General features: G+C 42.8%; 1 protein-coding gene across 1 annotated transcript; it reads left to right on the top strand.

The window, feature by feature from the left end:
• The first annotated feature begins 10,480 nt into the window (after positions 1-10,480).
• LOC116974870 (fibrinogen-like protein 1-like protein) lies at positions 10,481-12,722 on the top strand. Its single transcript, XM_033023484.1, has 3 exons — positions 10,481-10,554; positions 10,647-10,831; positions 11,970-12,722. Exons 2-3 carry the CDS (start codon positions 10,657-10,659, stop codon positions 12,605-12,607), a joined length of 813 nt encoding a protein of 270 aa, XP_032879375.1. The 5' UTR covers positions 10,481-10,554; positions 10,647-10,656; the 3' UTR covers positions 12,608-12,722.
• The last annotated feature ends 4,756 nt before the right edge of the window (positions 12,723-17,478 follow it).

The following is a 17,478-nucleotide window of genomic DNA, read 5'->3' on the forward strand; positions in this document are numbered from 1 at the left end:
TGTGTTACTGCTATACCAAGGACAAACATGTGCTGTTGACAAATATCCATCTCCTTGCTCTTGGGTAAGTGGAGGTGCCCTTTTTTATATGTAGGAAGGAACTGCAGATGCTGGCTTAAACAGAAAATAGACACAAAATGCTGGAGGAACTCAGCAGGACAGGCAGCATCTCTGGGTAGAAGTAATTATTCTTCAGACTGAAGAAGGGTCTCGACCCGAAACGTCCCCCATTCCTTCTCTCCGGAGATGCTGCTCTTTTTTTTTTAATCACTGGCATAATCAGAATGCTGATCCAACTAGTTTATTAATGTCCTGGGATGGCTGGGCTAAATGCAAAATCATTCTAAATAATTTTGTCTTTGGCTCAATTCTGGATGAGCAATAAATGTTGCCAAGTCATCCGCTTTTTTAAGGACAAATATATAAACTCGTTATCAAATAATTACGATTAATCAGACAGCAGCTTGCCAACTGTAGTAGCAGCAATGTAGCTGTCCAATTTTATTTCATTTCCAAGCAGCAGTAATAAAAAGGTAAAACTGCGTTGAGTCTAATCTTTTCAAATAAATATGCAACCATGTATCATGACAAAGCCTTGATTAGCCATTACAATGGAGTGACTGTAGTTAGACACAAAATGCCGAAGTAACTCAGCGGGACAGGCAGCAGCATCTCTGGGTAGAACGAATGGGTGTCGTTTTGGGTCGAGACCTTTTTTCAGACTGAGAGTCAGGGAAGAGAGAGACACAGAGATAAGGAAGGGTAAGGTGTGAAAACGAGACATCAAAGGGGATGTAGTTCAAGGAAAATGTAGAAAAGATACATTAGCTAGGAGAAGGTGACAACAAAGCAAACAGAGATAAAATTTAAGGTACACAAAATTGCTGGGGAAACTCAGCGGGTGCAGCAGCATCTATGGAGCGAAGGAAATAGGCGACGTTTCGGGCCGAAACCCTTCTTCAGACCCGGGTTTTAATTAGAAATTTTAATTTAATTAGGGAGACGGTCAGACTGGTTGGAGAACTGGGAAAAGGGAGGGATGGAGAGAAGGAAAGCAAGGGTTACTTGAAGTTAAAGAAGTCAATTTTCATACCACTGGCATCATGTAAGCTGCCTAAGCGAAACTTGAGATGCTGTTCCTCCAATTTGCGTTGGGCCTCACTCTGACAGTGGAGGAGGCCCAGGACAGAAATGTCAATGTGGGAATGGGAGGGAGAGTTAAAGTGTTAAGCAACTGGGAGATCAGGCAGGTTTAGGCGGACTGAGTGGAGGTGTTAGGCGAAATGAACGGCGAGCCTGTGCTTGGTCTCTCTTATACTCAAGCTGGACTTTTCTTGTTGAATTTTGAATTCCTAATTTCTGTATCAATTTCTTAAGATATTTGTGGAGTTTCATAGAACATAGGTACAGCACAGGAATAGGACCTTGTGCACACCATGTCTATGCCTAACATGATGCCAAGATAAGCTAATCTCAATTGCTGGCACATGATTCTCCATGCCCCTCCATTCTCTGCATATTCATGTGTCTATCTAAAAGCCTCTTACAAGCCAATATTGTATCTATTTCCACCAACCTCTATGTATCTACTTGTGTTGCCACTTTTAGGGAGCTATGGATTTAAATCGCAACATCCCTTTGTACATTAATGCTGTTAATGGTTTTACCATTAATTATATACTTTCCCCTTACATTCTTCCTACCAACGTACCACACCTCACACTTGTTCAGATGAAACTCCATCTGCCATTTTTTCACCTGATAAAATCTAGAGAAATGTATGTATTGGGGCAGAAAAAGAAGAAAAGTGAAAAACCCAAATCCAAAAACTGTTTTTCTTTTATTTTAGTAATTAAACTGTTGCATTTAACACCAGGACTGCATTATCTACTGATAAGCAAATTGAAAATGATATATTTAAGAAAGAACTACAGATGCTGGTAAACTCGAAGGTAGACACAAAATGGACAAGGACAAAGGACAAAGGACATTTATTGTCACATACACCATATACCAATTGGTGTAGTGAAATTTGAGTTGCCATTGTTGGAGAAACTCAGCGGGTGAGGCAGCATCTATGGAGAGAAGGAATTGGCGACGTTTCGGGTCGAGACCCTTCTTCAAACTGATGTCAGGGGAGGGGGTAGGATAGAGAAAGAAAGTGGGCGGAGACAGTGGGACGAGTGGGAGGACTGGGAAGGGGGAGGGGAAGGAGAGAGAGAGAGCAAGGGCTACCTGAAGTATCTGACCTGGGCCCCCTCCATTGTCAGAGTGAGGCCCAGCGCAAATTGGAGGAACAGCACCTCATATTTCGCTTGGGTAGCTTACACCCCAGCGGTATGAACATTGACTTCTCTAACTTTAGGTAGCCCTTGCTCTCTCTCTCTCCTTCCCCTCCCCCTTCCCCTCCCCCTTCCCAGTTCTCCCACTGCTGCCTATCCAGCATTTTTTTGTATATCTTCAACGAAATGTTGGCATTGGAATTGGAATTATTGGACAAGTAATGAAGCAAAGCAGAGCTCACTTGATTGCTGGAGAATTGCACAAAGTTATGAAAGATAATGATCAAGATTGCATCAAGCAGCTGGTGATGGAAAGCAAGATGCATTGTATCAATAACTGCAGATCCTGGTAATAAATGTGGGAGAAGGTCACGTATTATAAGAAACATGAAAGTGCAATGTACCAGGTGTAAGATTGCTCACTGCTAACATTTTTCTTCAATGATTCCCAAGTGTAGTGATCATCCATGCAGTTTGTTTCAGTCAAATAATAAACTTGGAAAAATAATCGCAGGTCTATGAGGGAACAGGTGGGATCGTTTCTTTTTGGATGGCACATATGGCCAGCACTAAATACTGTTAATTCCACAGAATATCTCTGTATCTCCCTCTCCCCTGATTCAGTCTGAAGAAGGGTCTCGACATGAAACATCACACATTCTTTCTATCCAGAGATGCTGCCTGTCCCGCTGAGTTGCTGTGTCTATCTTTGGTTTAAACCAGCATCTATCTGCAGTTCCTTCCTACAATACTAAGTGTTTGATGTATTATTTTGTGATGTAAAAGACCTCTGATTTCATTCATAAGTTCATGTCATAAGGGCAGAATTAGGCCATTCTGCCCATCCATTCTACTCTGTCATTCAAACATGGCTGATCTATCTTTCCCCCTCAGCACCATTCTCCCCGTAACCTTTGACACCTTTCCTAACCAAGAAACTGTCTATCTCCGCTTTAAAAATACACACAGACTTGGTCTCCATAGCCGTCTGTGGCAATGAATTCCACAGATTCATCTCCTTCCTAAAGGTGCGTCCTTTTATTTTGAGGCTGTGCCCTCGGATCCTATACTCTCCCACTAGTGGAAACATCCTCTCCGCATCCACTCTACCCAAGCCTTTCACTATTCGGTAAGTTTCCATGAGTGTCCCCTCATCCTTCTAAACTTCAGCAAGTCCAGGCTCATTTCAGGGCACTTATTCAAATTACATCTTATAATAGGAAGCCTTGCTAACGCTGTGTCTTTGAAGCATCTCACACATCAAACCACTGCAACATAAATGTGACCAATTACTTATGCCCAGGATAAACATCAGCCATTAACAGCCATCATTGAGGTCTTGGGTTTTTCAAAACAAAACAATGCGGTGATATTGGGCATCTAAGTTCACTGGGTGAACACAATATAAATGTGTGCTAGTTCGTATTACTATTGATATTGGTTTCTTATTGTCACCTGTACATAGATACAGTGAAAAACTTTGTGTTGTGATTATGGACATACAAAAACTTGGTTTTGCTCACTATCCATGAAAATCACACCATATGAGGGCACAATAGGCAGTGCAAAAGAAAACATAAACAGTGCAAAATGTAGTGTTACAGCTGCAGGGAAATGCAGACAAAAAAAGTGCAAGGGCTGCAATGAGGTAGATTGGAAGGTGGGTTTATCCCAATGTCAGAGGTCCATTCAAGGATCTGATAACAAAGGGGGAGAAGCTGTTTTTGAATCTGGTGGTACCTGCTTTCAAACATTTGTATCATCTGCTCAATGGGAGAGGAGAGAAGAGGGAACGATGGGAGGTGAGTGGTCCTTGATTATGTTGATTGCTTACCTGAGAGAGGTAGCCTGGGGGGGAATATTGGTTTGCGTGATGGACTGGGCTGCGTTCACAACTCTTTGCAATTTTTGTAGTCTTGGGCAGATCAGTTGCCATACCGATACACAATGCAAATGGATAAAATACTTTCTATGGTGCAACGAGGGAAACAGCGGCGAGTAAATGGAACCTGGCCGAATTTCCTTCGCCTTGTCTCAGGTACGTGTTAGAGATGTGAAACAGATGATTTTGTAGTCACACTGCACAACATGTATACCAACTAGTGCATAATCAATAGGTTTGAGCTCTACAACAGCTGTCCCATCAGCTGGCAGCTGTCCCACGTGAAAGTTAGGATGGTTCCAGAGAGATGGTACGGGCGATCACGGTGGCGCAGCGGTAGAGTTGCTGCCTTACAGCGAATGCAGCGCCGGTGACCCGGGTTCGATCCCGACTACGGGTGCTGTCTGTATGGAGTTTGTTGTACGTTCTCCCCGTGACCTGCGTGGGTTTTCTCCGAGATCTTCTGTTTCCTCCCACACTCCAAATACGGACAGGTTTGTAGGTTAATTGGCTTGGTAAATGTAAAAATGGTCCCAAATGGTTGTAGGATAGTGTTAATGCGCTGGTCAGCGCGGACCCGGTGGGCCGAAGGGTCTGTTTCTGTGCTCTATCTCTAAACTAAACTGCAATTGTGCAAACAAATACAGTGGCGCAACGGTAGAGCTGCTGCCTTACAGTGCCGGAGACCCGGGTTTGATCCTGAGCCCGAGTGCTGTCCGTACAGAGTTTGAACGTTCTCCACGTGAACGCATGGGTTTTCCCCAGGTGCTCCAGATTCCTTCCACACTCCAAAGACGTACAAGTTTGTAAGTTATTCGGCTTTGGTGAAGATTATAAATTGTCCCTTGTGTGTAGGATAGTGTTAGTGTGTGGAGATCGCTGGCTGGCACAGACTCGCCGGGCCGAAGGGCCTGTTTCCATGCTGCATCTCTAAACTCTAACGTTTTAAACAAATACTGTGAGTGATTCTCGGGCTATGAGTGTCTCTGGCAAGACAAACATCAGATTGGTGATACTGATTGGAGGAGGCTACGTCAACTACGTCAAAAGAGTGTTTAATTGTCATATACATCAGGACAGGAACAATGAAATAGTTACTTGCTGCAGGTTTTATTTACATTTACATTTACATTGGTATTAAATTAGAGTGAATCCTAGATTAACCTGAGGGCAGTTTTTAAATATTGTTCATCTCTACTGATATGAGCTACTTACTTACAGGCATTTTAAAATTTGGTTTGATTTTCTTAACTATCTCTGGAACATAACCTGAAGGTACTGTCGTGGTTGTGTGGAACAAGCTGCTGGAGGATGTAGTTGAGGCAGGTACTATTGCAACATTTAAGTAACAGTTAAACATGGATAGGATAGGTTTAGAGGGATATGGGCCAAAAGCAGGCAGGTGGGACTCGTGTAGATTGGGGCTTGTTGGCTGGCGTGAGCAAGTTGGGCCAGGGGGCCTGTTTTCACACTGTATGACTCTAGTGAACATAATCAAGATGACACCATATATTTTGTTTACGGTCTTTATACAGTGCCTGTATAACGCTACTGCTTCACAGCACCAGACGCACAGGTTTGATCCTGACCGCAGGTGCTGTCTGTGTAAAACTTGCACGTTCTCCCTGTGACCTCGTGGGTTTCCTCCGGGTGCTCCATATTCCTCCCACATTCCAAAGACATGCAGGTTTGTAGGTTAATTGACTTCTATAACAAATTGCCCCTAGTGTGTAGGAAGCGAGAGTGCGATCACATAGAACTAATGTTTGGGTGATTGCTTAAGAAGGAACTGCAGATGCTGGAAAAATTGAAAGTAGACATAAAATGCTGGATAAACTCAGCTGGTGAGGCAGCATCTATGGAGAGAAGGAATAGGCGATGTATCGGGTCGAGACCCTTCTTCAGTCTGAAAAGTCACCTATTCTCGACCCAAAACGTCACCTATTCCTTCTCTCCATAGATGATGCCTCACCCGCAGAGTTTCTCCAGCATTTTTTGTCTACTATGGGTGATTGCTGGTCGGCGCTGACTCGGTGGGCCAAAGGGCCCATGTTTCCATGTTATGTCTGTAAACTTAAAAGGTGTTACACCTAACTATTTGCCGAAAGGTGGGATTTCAATGACATTTACTCCATGGTTAATTGTACATATACATTTGGAGGAATAGGCCAGTTGGCCCATTGATCCTCACTATTGTTCATAAGATCATGGTTGATGTGATGGTTCTTCTTCCCCCTGATATGCTTTCCTTCCCTTCCCTCTCAAGAATCTACCTCATATAATATTCAATGTCTGCTTCTATGGTCCTTTGACCACCTTTTCCTTTGTAAACATGTTCTTCATGTTGCCTGTCACCTTCCTGAACTCCAGTGGATATAAGCCTATCTTGTCCAACTTTTCTCATAAGACAATCGCCCAATTCAGATGTTAGTCCAGCAAGTCTGCACGGTACCACTCCTTGTGAATTTAATTCCTTTGTGAAATAGAGATCAATAATGTACACAATGGTCTAGATGTGATCTCATCAATGCTCTATTTCTTATTTCCTCATTAACCTTCCTTATTTTCAATTCAATTTGCAAAGTAATAAACAATATTTTTTTACATTCTCTAATTCCTTGCCCTAATACTTTTTGTGAATTGTGCTTAAAATACCTACAGTAGATGCCCCTGCATTATCAGACCTCTGCAATGCCTCACTATTAGATAATATGCTTATTTTTCCCACCAAAATGGACAATTACACAGAGCGAGAGTATATGCAACGATGGTATTTTTACAAGCTAGACTGTCTGAATTCACATATTCAAAATAAGTTTCCTACGTCTCTTAAGTTTTACGTCAGCTGCTGACATGTGAATGATTCCCTTTGTATCCAAGTTTAGGTTACTAAACACAACAACAGCCGTTGTGACACATCACTGCATAATCCCACTAGATCAACCATTTAAACAACCATTAATCACTGATCGAGATGGACACAAAGTGCTGGAATAACTCAGCGGCTCAGGCAGCATCTATGGAGAAAAAAGGGGGTGACGTTTCGGGTTAGGACTCTCCTTCAGACTAAAGGAGTCTGAAGCAGGGTCCTGACCCGAATCGTCACCCATTCTTTTTCTCTCCAGAGCTGCTGCCTGTCCCGCTGAGTTACTCCAGCACCCTGTGCCGATCTTTGGTATAAACCAGCATCTGCAGTTATTAGTTTCTACATCTGCCACTGCTCTATGGTTTCTTTCCTGCAACCAATTACTCATCCTTGCTGTCATTTTTGTTGTAAAATCTATTAATGCGGTATTTTATAAATTTTTTGCATAGGTCGATACACACAACACAAACAGCAAAATGTTTCCCAATTGCTCTGCTACTGAAATATTAAATTCTTTCAAAAAACACCCAGCATGTGGAACTGCTGAAGAAAGTTTTTATGAATGCAAGAACGTGATGCACAGCAACTGGAATACTGTGTTCAACAGGCCAGTTAGTAAGGTCATGACTGATATGATCATTAGCCATGATTCCAACTTCCTGCCTTATCCTTACCACCCTTGGCTCCTCTATGAGTTGACATATCAAGTCAAGTCAAGTCAAGTCAAGTTTATCCCCCCTCAATCTTCGCTAGAATTTAGAAGATTGAGGGGGGATCTTATAGAAACGTAAAAAATTCTTAAGGGGTTGGACAGGCTAGATAGATGCAGGAAGATTGTTCCCGATGTTGGGGAAGTCCAGAACAAGGGGTCACAGTTTAAGGATAAAGGGGAAATCTTTTAGGATCGAGATGAGGAAAACTTTTTTCACACAGAGAGTGGTGAATCTGTGGAATTCTCTCCCCCAGAAGGTAGTTGAGGCCAGTTCATTGGCTATATTTAAGAGGGAGTTAGATGTGGCCCTTGTGGCTAAAGGGATCAGGGGGTATGGAGAGAAGGCAGGTACAGGATACTGAGTTGGATGATCAGCCATGATCATATTGAATGGCGGTGCAGGCTCGAAGGGCCGAATGGCCTACTCCTGCACCTATTTTCTATGTTTCTATGTTATTTGTCACATATACATACGAGATGTGCAGTGAAATGAAAAGTGGCAATGCTCGCGGTCTTTGTGCAAAAAGACAAACAAACAAACAACCAAACAAACTACAAACAGAATGGAACAGAATCACATATTATTTTACATGTTAAATATTGTGGGCGGGAAGGAAAAAGGGAAAAAAACAGCACTTTTAAAAAAAGCAGTAGAGTGGTCCAGTAAATTTAGTCCCTGGTGAGATAGGAGTTTACAGTCCTAATGGCCTCTGGGAAGAAACTCCTTCTCAACCTCTCTGTTCTCACAGCATGGCAATGGAGGCGTTTGCCTGACCGTAGCAGCTGGAACAGTCCGTTGCAGGGGTGGAAGGGGTCTCCCATGATTTTATTGGCTCTGGAGTTGCACCTCCTGATGTATAGTTCCTGCAGGGGGCAAGTGAAGTTACCATAGTGCGTTCGGCACTATCTATGTAGTTCAATCTTGTGCACACTCAGTGTTTAGTTTAGAGATAGTTTACAGATACAGCCAGGAAACAGGCCCTTCGACCCACGCTGTCCACGCCGACCAGCCATCACCTGTGTGCTAGTTCTAAGTAATCCCACTTTCGCATCCTACACACCAGGGTGAATTCACAGAAGATAATTAACCTAGAAAACTTGCATATCGTTGGCAGGAAAGAGGGAACCCCAGCACCCGGGGAAAACCCACGCCGTCACAAACTCCGTACAAACTCCGTACAGACATCACCCGTAGTCAGGATTGAACCCATGTCTCTGGCGCTGTGAGGCAGCAACTCTACCAGTGCACCATTGTGCCGCCCTAAATAAAAACATTGCCAGCTCCTTGGGCATGAAAATCCTCCAGCAATCCACCCCCCCTCCCCCTCTCCCCACTGAGAGAATAATTCAATTTTTGTTTCTGTTTTTTCTTTTTATCTCTCTTTATTTTTATGAAGGCTCTTAGGCTTTAGTAAATAGCCTTAATTTAAGAAAGAGTCTACTATCTCACGTCTCTTTATCTTGTCTCTTTCTCTTGTTCAAGATTCTCCCACCTGGAGGAGCGTCCTTGCAACATCGGGCTCCCTCACGTTCGAACATAATTCAGTAGAATGATCTCTCTTTCTGAACACTTGAGGATATGCAACTAATATACTCAGTCTTTCCTCATAAAACACCAGTCATTAAAAGTAGGCATGCAGGTGCAGCAGGCAGTGAAGAAGGCGAATGGTATGTTAGCATTCATAGCACTAGGATTTGAGTATAGGAGCAGAGAGGTTCTACTGCAGTTGTACAGGGTCTTGGTGAGACCACACCTGGAGTATTGCGTACAGTTTTGGTCTCCAAATCTGAGGAAAGACATTCTTGCCATAGAGGGAGTACAGAGAAGGTTCACCAGACTGATTCCTGGGATGTCAGAACTTTCATATGAAGAAAGACTGGATAGACTCGGTTTGTACTCGCTAGAATTTAGAAGATTGAGGGGGGATCTTATAGAAACTTACAAAATTCTTAAGGGGTTGGACAGGCTAGATGCAGGAAGATTGTTCCCGATGTTGGGGAAGTCCAGGACAAGGGGTCACAGTTTAAGGATAAGGGGGAAATCTTTTAGGACCGAGATGAGGAAAACATTTTTCACACAGAGAGTGGTGAATCTCTGGAATTCTCTGCCACAGAAGGTAGTTGAGGCCAGTTCATTGGCTATATTTAAGAGGGAGTTAGATGTGGCCCTTGTGGCTAAAGGGATCAGGGGGTATGGAGAGAAGGCAGGTACAGGATACTGAGTTGGATTATCAGCCATGATCATATTGAATGGCGGTGTAGGCTCGAAGGGCCGAATGGCCTACTCCTGCACCTATTTTCCATGTTTCTATCCCCTTTAGTTCAAGAACACATCTAATAAACCTCATCTGTCCTCTCTCCACAACAAACTGTATTCTTCCATTCACGAACAAGCCAGAGTTTTGAACTGCAGTCTGGATTAAGAGTATTGAAGGGTATCCCATTCTTCTAAAATCAGTACCGTTTTAATGTGCCATCTCCACCCATTATTTGGTTCAATACCCCAGCAGCACGACAACTCCTACTTCTCCGTGGCTATGGTTTGCATATTGCTTCATATCTATTGCCTTTTTGAATGCAAGGGAATTATTATATCTTATATTACAACAGATAGGCATAAATAACCATCTGCTATATACAAGCTGTCAAGATGTGTACTTGACAATAAAACTTGCAGATTGCTCAATAAAACAAGTGTAAATATTCATGACGTTAATGATTTTACGTCCAATTTACTGACAGTATAAAATGCAGCAGAGTTGCCCCTAGCTTCTATATTTCAGTCAGTTCCTTCAACAAGGAATTCACTTTAGTAAGTTGTCTGTCTTAATTTAAGAAAGGGTCTATGTTAGCTTAAGAATTTACCATTGCAATGTTTAATGAAAGATATTTACCTTTTTTCAGCCGTTGCAGCATGCTTTCCCACGGAATGCTGGGCTCGCTGCTCCTCGCCATCTTTGCGATTGGACTATGTTCTGCTATGACGAATGAATTTCGTACCTACTTCAATGGAATTGGAAATGCCCATGCATTGACAAACGAGCAGCAAATGAAAATTAAGAATCTAAAGACAGGGACAAATGGACGCGGTAAGTAACCAGGATCTGTTGTGGTCTCAGTGTATGCTTTGTGCATCATAACTATTCAATCACCTTAACAGTGTGGCTGCAGTGGTTTCAAATCTCTGCGTTGATACCAAATATTTCTGATAGTTCCCTTCGAGATGAAGTTGGGTGAAGTACTGTGCAGAGTCATAACTTGATCTAAAGTTAAGCAGTGATGTTTTACCATTGGAGGCTGTTACATAGATCCCAGCCATGTCATAGCATGGAATCTAATTCTAGTGTAAGACTTTGGCAGGTAGATCCAATTAAAGTTATTTTGCTCGGGCTGCATAAAATACGAATGTAGTTCTAGTTTGTAGATAGTGCCTAATGGACAGATTGGCAACATAGGTTTGTCATCAATAACAAGTCAAATAGATTTGATTTGTCTGGGCTCAACCTGCATATGGGTTGATACACAAAAATATCTCTTTAACACACGGACCTTTCTTCATAAGTTCTAGGAGCAGAATTAGGACATTCGGGCCATCACGTCTACTCCGCCATTCATTCATGGCTGATATACCTTTCCCTCTCAACCCCATTCTCCTATCTTCTCCCCATAACCCCTAACACTTTATTTTTGTTAACAAATCAGCATTATTGTACAAATAATAGTTTGCACTATCATTGACCAATGAGGAGAAAAATTGATGCGACAACTTGAAAGTTTTGTTTTCGATTATTAAAATAACCTTTTGCAATTACTGACCATGTTTATCAATGTTTTGCACTTTAATGTAAAACCTTTGGTGACACAAAATTAATTTGATACCTTTTTATATGAAAGTAAAGCAGACTGGAACTCAGCAGATCAAATTGTAGCTGTGCAGATAGAAAAAAAAGTTATTTGGAGGTGAGCTTCCTTCAAAGCTCAGTATAGTCAGATAAAGTATTTTCCAGTATTTTCAGCTTTTATTTTTTACCTCCATTTCCATTTCTGATGCTCTATTTCTTTCTCCATGGATGTTTTGAGCATTTCTGCCAATTTCTGTTTTCATTTCAGGTTTCTGGGATCTGCAACATTTTTCTTGAGCTTGATTGCTTTCTACTGTGCAGAATGATCATAATTCCCCAAGGTACAAACGGGTATAACTCTGTATTCTCACCATTGATTTTACAGTGCATCTCCACCAAGACTGCAAGGCAATAAACCGTTTTGGAAATAAGGACAATGGCATCTACGTCATCAAACCCCAAACCAGTCCACCAGTGTTGGTATACTGCGACATGAAAACTGAAGGTGGCGGCTGGATCCTGCTGCAAAATGTCACGAGAGGCAGCAGCGTATTTTCCCAGAAAAAGTGGGTCGATTACAAAACTACCTTTGGCAATTTAGAAGGCAACTACTGGCTTGGAAACGAACACATGCACGCCATCACGAAGCAACAGCGATTTGAAGTGAAATTTATCATTCAGAATGGTACACAATTTGTGCATGTTGATTACTCCAGCTTTAATATTGACGAGGAGAAAAATAACTATGCACTAAGACTAGGTTATCCCCTCAAGTATTCTGAATATTATGATGTGTTGACTGAACAGGATAACATGATGTTTTCCACTGAAGATGAGGACAATGACAGAGATGCCAACAACAATTGTGCAAAGATGCAAGGGGCTGGGTGGTGGTTTAATAAATGCTCATCTGCTATGTTCTTTGGGCAACGCATTAAATGGCCCAGAATTTGTGATGATTGTGAGTCTGCTGCCATTCTCATTAAACCCACGACCGAAAATTGCATTAGTAATCATAATTAAGTTGCTTAACAGATAATGTTGTTAAATGGAGAACTGAGAAACGTTTGATTTGCTCTTGTCGGTAATAACCATGTATGCTGTAGTATAGTAATAAAATCTTCAAAGCGATAAAAAACCTTGTTTCTGTTTGAGTGACTATAATAATGAAATGGAAAATATCTACTGGCACATTGAAATGAGCTGCTTCCTATCTTTTAGTTTAGATATACAGCACGAAAACAGGCCCTTCGGCCGACAGAGTCCACACCGACCAGCAATCCCCGCACATTAACATTACCCCACACACACACTTGGGACAATTTTTACATTTATACTAAGCCAATTAACCTAAAAACCTGTACGTCTTTGGAGTTTGGGAGGAAACCAAAGTTGTGAGTGTGTGGGAGGAAACCCAGAGAGTTGTGAATCTGTGGAATTCTCTGCCACAGTAGGCAGTGGAAGACAATTCACTGGATGTTTTCAAGAGAGAATTAGATTTAGCTCTTTGGGCTAACGGAATCAAGGGATATGAGGAAAAAGCAGGAACGGGGTACTGATTTTGGATGATCAGCCATGATCATATTGAATCGCTGGCTCGAAGGCCTACTTCTGCACCTATGTTCTATGTTTCGATCTCAGACAAAACCCATGCAGGTCACGGGGAGAACGTACAAACTCTGTACAGACAACCACAAGTAGTGCGATTCAAACCCGGGTCTCTGGTGCTGTAAAGCAGCAGCTCTATGACTACGCCACCGTGCCGCCCATATCTCTGAGATATATGTGCTGCAGGATACTTTACATTGTGTTGTAAGGAGCTGTCTGCATAAACCTGGGTACCTAACCTTTACCATTCTTAAACTTGAGTATAAAACATAAAAGGATGGGATTCTTCACTCTAAATGTAAACCATCAGAAAACAATGTAGGGCTTGTTCTATGCAATAATCGTATGGTATTCAGTTTTTTGGTTTAGTTGATTTGGATGAGGGTTTAAGAGAAATATAACTACATTTGTTGATGACAAAAGGGCTAGGTAGCTGTGTGTGTGTGTGTGGGGGGGAGGATGCAGAAGATTTAAGAGATGATTTGTAGATTAAGTGGGAAGGCAAGGAGATGGCAGCTAGAATACATTGTGGAAAAATATTATCTTTAGTTAAGTTTTAGTTTAGAGATGCAGTGCTGAAACAGGCCCTTCGGCCCACCGAGTCCGCGCCGACCAGCGACCCCAGCACACTTACACTATCCTACACACACTAGGGACAATTTACAATTATACCAAGCCAATTACCATACAAACCTATACGTCTTTGGATGGGGGGGGGGGGGGAAACGGAGATTTCGGAGAAAACCCACGCATGTCACGGGGAGAACGTACAAAATCCGTACAAATAAACACCCGCAGTCAGGATCGAACCCGGGTCTCTGACGCTGTAAGGCAGCAACTCTACCACTGCGCCACCTTTTGCACAATCTATAAGGTGGTGTATTTTTTAATGTACCACACTCTCTGGAGAACAGATCAATGGGAAGTAACCTTGTAGAAACAGTTAAGATACTGAGCAGCTTTGGTAATAATATATGGTCCAAAAATAGACAATAGACAATAGGTGCAGGAGTAGGCCATTTGGCCCTTCGAGCCAGCACCGCCATTCAATGTGATCATGGCTGATCATCCCCAATCAAAATATTCTTAAAATATTTCCCCTGGTGAGCAATCTAGAAATTAGGGAGCGTGGCCCAGCAAAAAGGATCTCCTCATTAAGACTGAGAAAAGTAGGACTTTCTTGTCCCTCAGCGGGCTTTAAATCATTGGATTTATTTTGTCAAGAGGGCACAATGCTGCATCAATAGACAATAGACAATAGGTGCAGAAATAGGCCACTCGGCCCTTCGAGCCAGCACCACCATTCAATGTGATCATGGCTGATCTTCCCCAATCAGTACCCCGTTGCTGCCTTCCCTTGCTGCCTTCCCCCCATATCCCCTGACTCCGCAATATTTAAGAGCCCTATCTAGCTCTCTCTTGAAAGTATCCAGAGAACCTGCCTCCACCACCCTCTGAGACCGAGAATTCCTCAGACTCACAACTCTCTGTGAGAAAAAGTGTTTCCTCGTCTGGGTTCCAAATCATGGATGATCAGCCATGATCATATTGAATGGCGGTGCAGGCTCGAAGAGTCACCCTGCACTCATAACATCCTCCTCACAGTTCACACTGCCACCCAGCTTTGTGTCATCTGCAAATTTGCTAATGTTACTTTGAATCCCTTCATCTAACCATTGATGTATATTGTAAATAGATGCGGTCCCAACAACGAGCCTTGCGGTACCCCACTAGTCACTGCCTGCCATTCTGAAAGGAACCCATTAATCCCTACTCTTTGTTTCCTGTCTGCCAACCAATTTTCTATCCATGTCAGCACTCTACCCCTAATACCATGTGCCCTAATTTTGTCCACTAATCTCCCATGTGGGACCTTATCAAATGGTTTATGAAAGTCCAGGTACACTACATCCACTGGCTCTCCCTTGTCCATTTTCCTAGTTACATCCTCAAAAAATTCCAGAAGATTAGTCAAACATGATCTCTCCTTCGTAAATCCATGCTGACTCAGACCAATCCTGTTACTGCTATCCAAATGTGCTGCTATTTCATATTTTCTGATTGACTCCAGCATCTTCCCCACCACCAATGTCAGGCTAACTGGTCTATAATTCCCTGTTTTCTCTCTCCCGAATTTCTTAAAAAGTGGAATAACATTAGCTACCCTCCAATCCATAGGAACTGATCCTGAATCTATAGAACATTGGAAAATTATCACCAATGCGTCCACGATTTCTAGAGCCACTTCCTTAAGTACCCTGGGATGCCGACCATCAAGGCCTGGGGATTTATTAGCCTTCAGTCCCATCAGTCTATCCAACACCATTTCCTGCCCAATGTTCCTCTGTCACCCAGGATCCTCTGGCCACTAGTACATCAGGAAGATTGTTTGTGTCCTCCTTAGTGAAGACGGGTCCACAGTACCTGTATCATTAAGAAAATTTAAGGCTTAGACAAATGGATTTTTTAGACCTTTACAAAATGAAGGAAACCCCAGACCATTACTTACATTAATATGGTTTAGATTATTATTGTTGTCAAGTGTACTGAGGTATGGTGAAAAACTTTGGTTTGCTACCCAGGTGGCAAAAGAGAAAAGAAGCAGAGTGCAGTTAATAGTTTTACAATACACAAAAAGTGCAGATTTAAAAAAAGTGCAAGGGCAGCTGCAAGGTAGATTGGCAGATTGGGAATTCATTCTTAGCAAATGGGAGGTCCACTTAAGAATGGGAAAGAAGCTGATCTTGAATGTAGTGAGACATTCTTGCAAGCTCTTATGTCATCCGCCCAACGAGAGAGGGGAGAAGAGAGAATGACGAGGGTGTGATGGTCCACGATACTGCTGGCTGCTTTTCTCGGGCAGCATGGGGCAGATGGAGTTAATGGGGGAAGGATAGGAGGAGGAGGAGGAGGAAGAGGCTGGTTTTTGTGATGGACTGAGCTGCGTTCAAAACTCTCTACAATCCCTTGTGATCTTGGGCAGGGCAGTTGCCATACCAAGCAGTGCTTTCTATGCTGCATCTGTAGAAATTGGTAAGAAGCATTGGAGAATCGTTGGAGACTGGCATCCTCTGAGGTGGTGGAGGTGTGATTTCTTGGCCATGGTGCCAATGTGGTTGGATTAGGACAAATTGTTGGTGATATTTACACCAAGGAACTTGAGGTTCTTTACCATCTCCACTTCTGCATCATTTATGCAGACAGGGGTGTGTACACCCCTCTTACTGAAGTTGATGACCAACTCCTTAATATTATTGACATTGAGGGGAAGGTTGTTGGCTTGACACCCTTTAGACTTTTGACTGGAGGCACATTGAGTCTGCGCTGACCAGCGATCACACTGTACATTAGCACTAGAGACAAATTTTATTTTTTTAAATAGTCATAGAGCCATAGAGTGATACAGTGTGGGACCAGGCCCTTCAGCCCAACTTGCCCACTCCAGCCAACATGTCCCAGCTACCTTCACTTGGCCCGTATCTCTCTAAATCTGTCCTATCCATCTAATCCCGTCCTTTCCATGTACCTGTCTAATTGTTTCTTAAACATTGCGAGAGTCCCTGCCTCACTACCTTCTCTAGCAGCTCGTTCCATACACCCATCACCCTTTGTGTGAAAAGGTTACCATTCTGATTCCTATTAAATCTTTTCCCCTTCACCTTAAACCCATGTCCTCTAGTTGTTCCCCTACACTGGGCAAGAGACTCTACCCGATCTATTCCTCTCATGATTTTATACACTTCTATAAGATCACCCCTCATCCTCCTGTGCTTCAAGGAATAGCGTCCCAGCCTACTCAACCTCTCTCTATACCTCAGACCTCTCCCTAGAGCTCAGGCATCCTCATAAATCTTCTCTGCACCCTTTCAAGCTTGACAGCATCCTTATAACACGGTGCCCAGAACTGAACACTAAATGCGGCCTCACCCATATCTTATGCAACTGCAACATGATCTCCCATATATACTTCTATACTCAGTACTTCTAGAGTATATACTTCTACACTTAATTTGTTGACTGATACCCTGTCAATACTCTGAAGACCAACATGCCAAACGCCTTTTTGACCACCCTATCTACATGCGGCTCCACCTTCAAGGAAACATGCACCTACACTCCGAGATCCCTCTGCTCTACAACTCTCCCCTACCATTCACTGTGTAGGTCCTGCCCATGTTAGACTTCCCAAAATGCAGCAGCTCACATTTCTCTGCATTAAATTCCTTCAACCATTGCTCAGCGCACCTGGCCAACCGATCACGATCCTGCTGCAATTTCTCCCATCC

Source organism: Amblyraja radiata, chromosome 7, assembly GCF_010909765.2.
Source record: "Amblyraja radiata isolate CabotCenter1 chromosome 7, sAmbRad1.1.pri, whole genome shotgun sequence".
Taxonomy (NCBI): domain Eukaryota; kingdom Metazoa; phylum Chordata; class Chondrichthyes; order Rajiformes; family Rajidae; genus Amblyraja; species Amblyraja radiata.

What these genes read in the sequence shown, in the direction of transcription:
- LOC116974870 (XM_033023484.1), top strand. Translation starts at nt 10,657, where the DNA reads ATGCTTTCCCACGGAATGCTGGGCTCGCTGCTCCTCGCCATCTTTGCG. An exon ending in GACAGGGACAAATGGACGCG is followed by an intron (nt 10,832 to 11,969) that starts GTAAGTAACCAG and finishes TTGATTTTACAG; the next exon opens with TGCATCTCCACCAAGACTGC.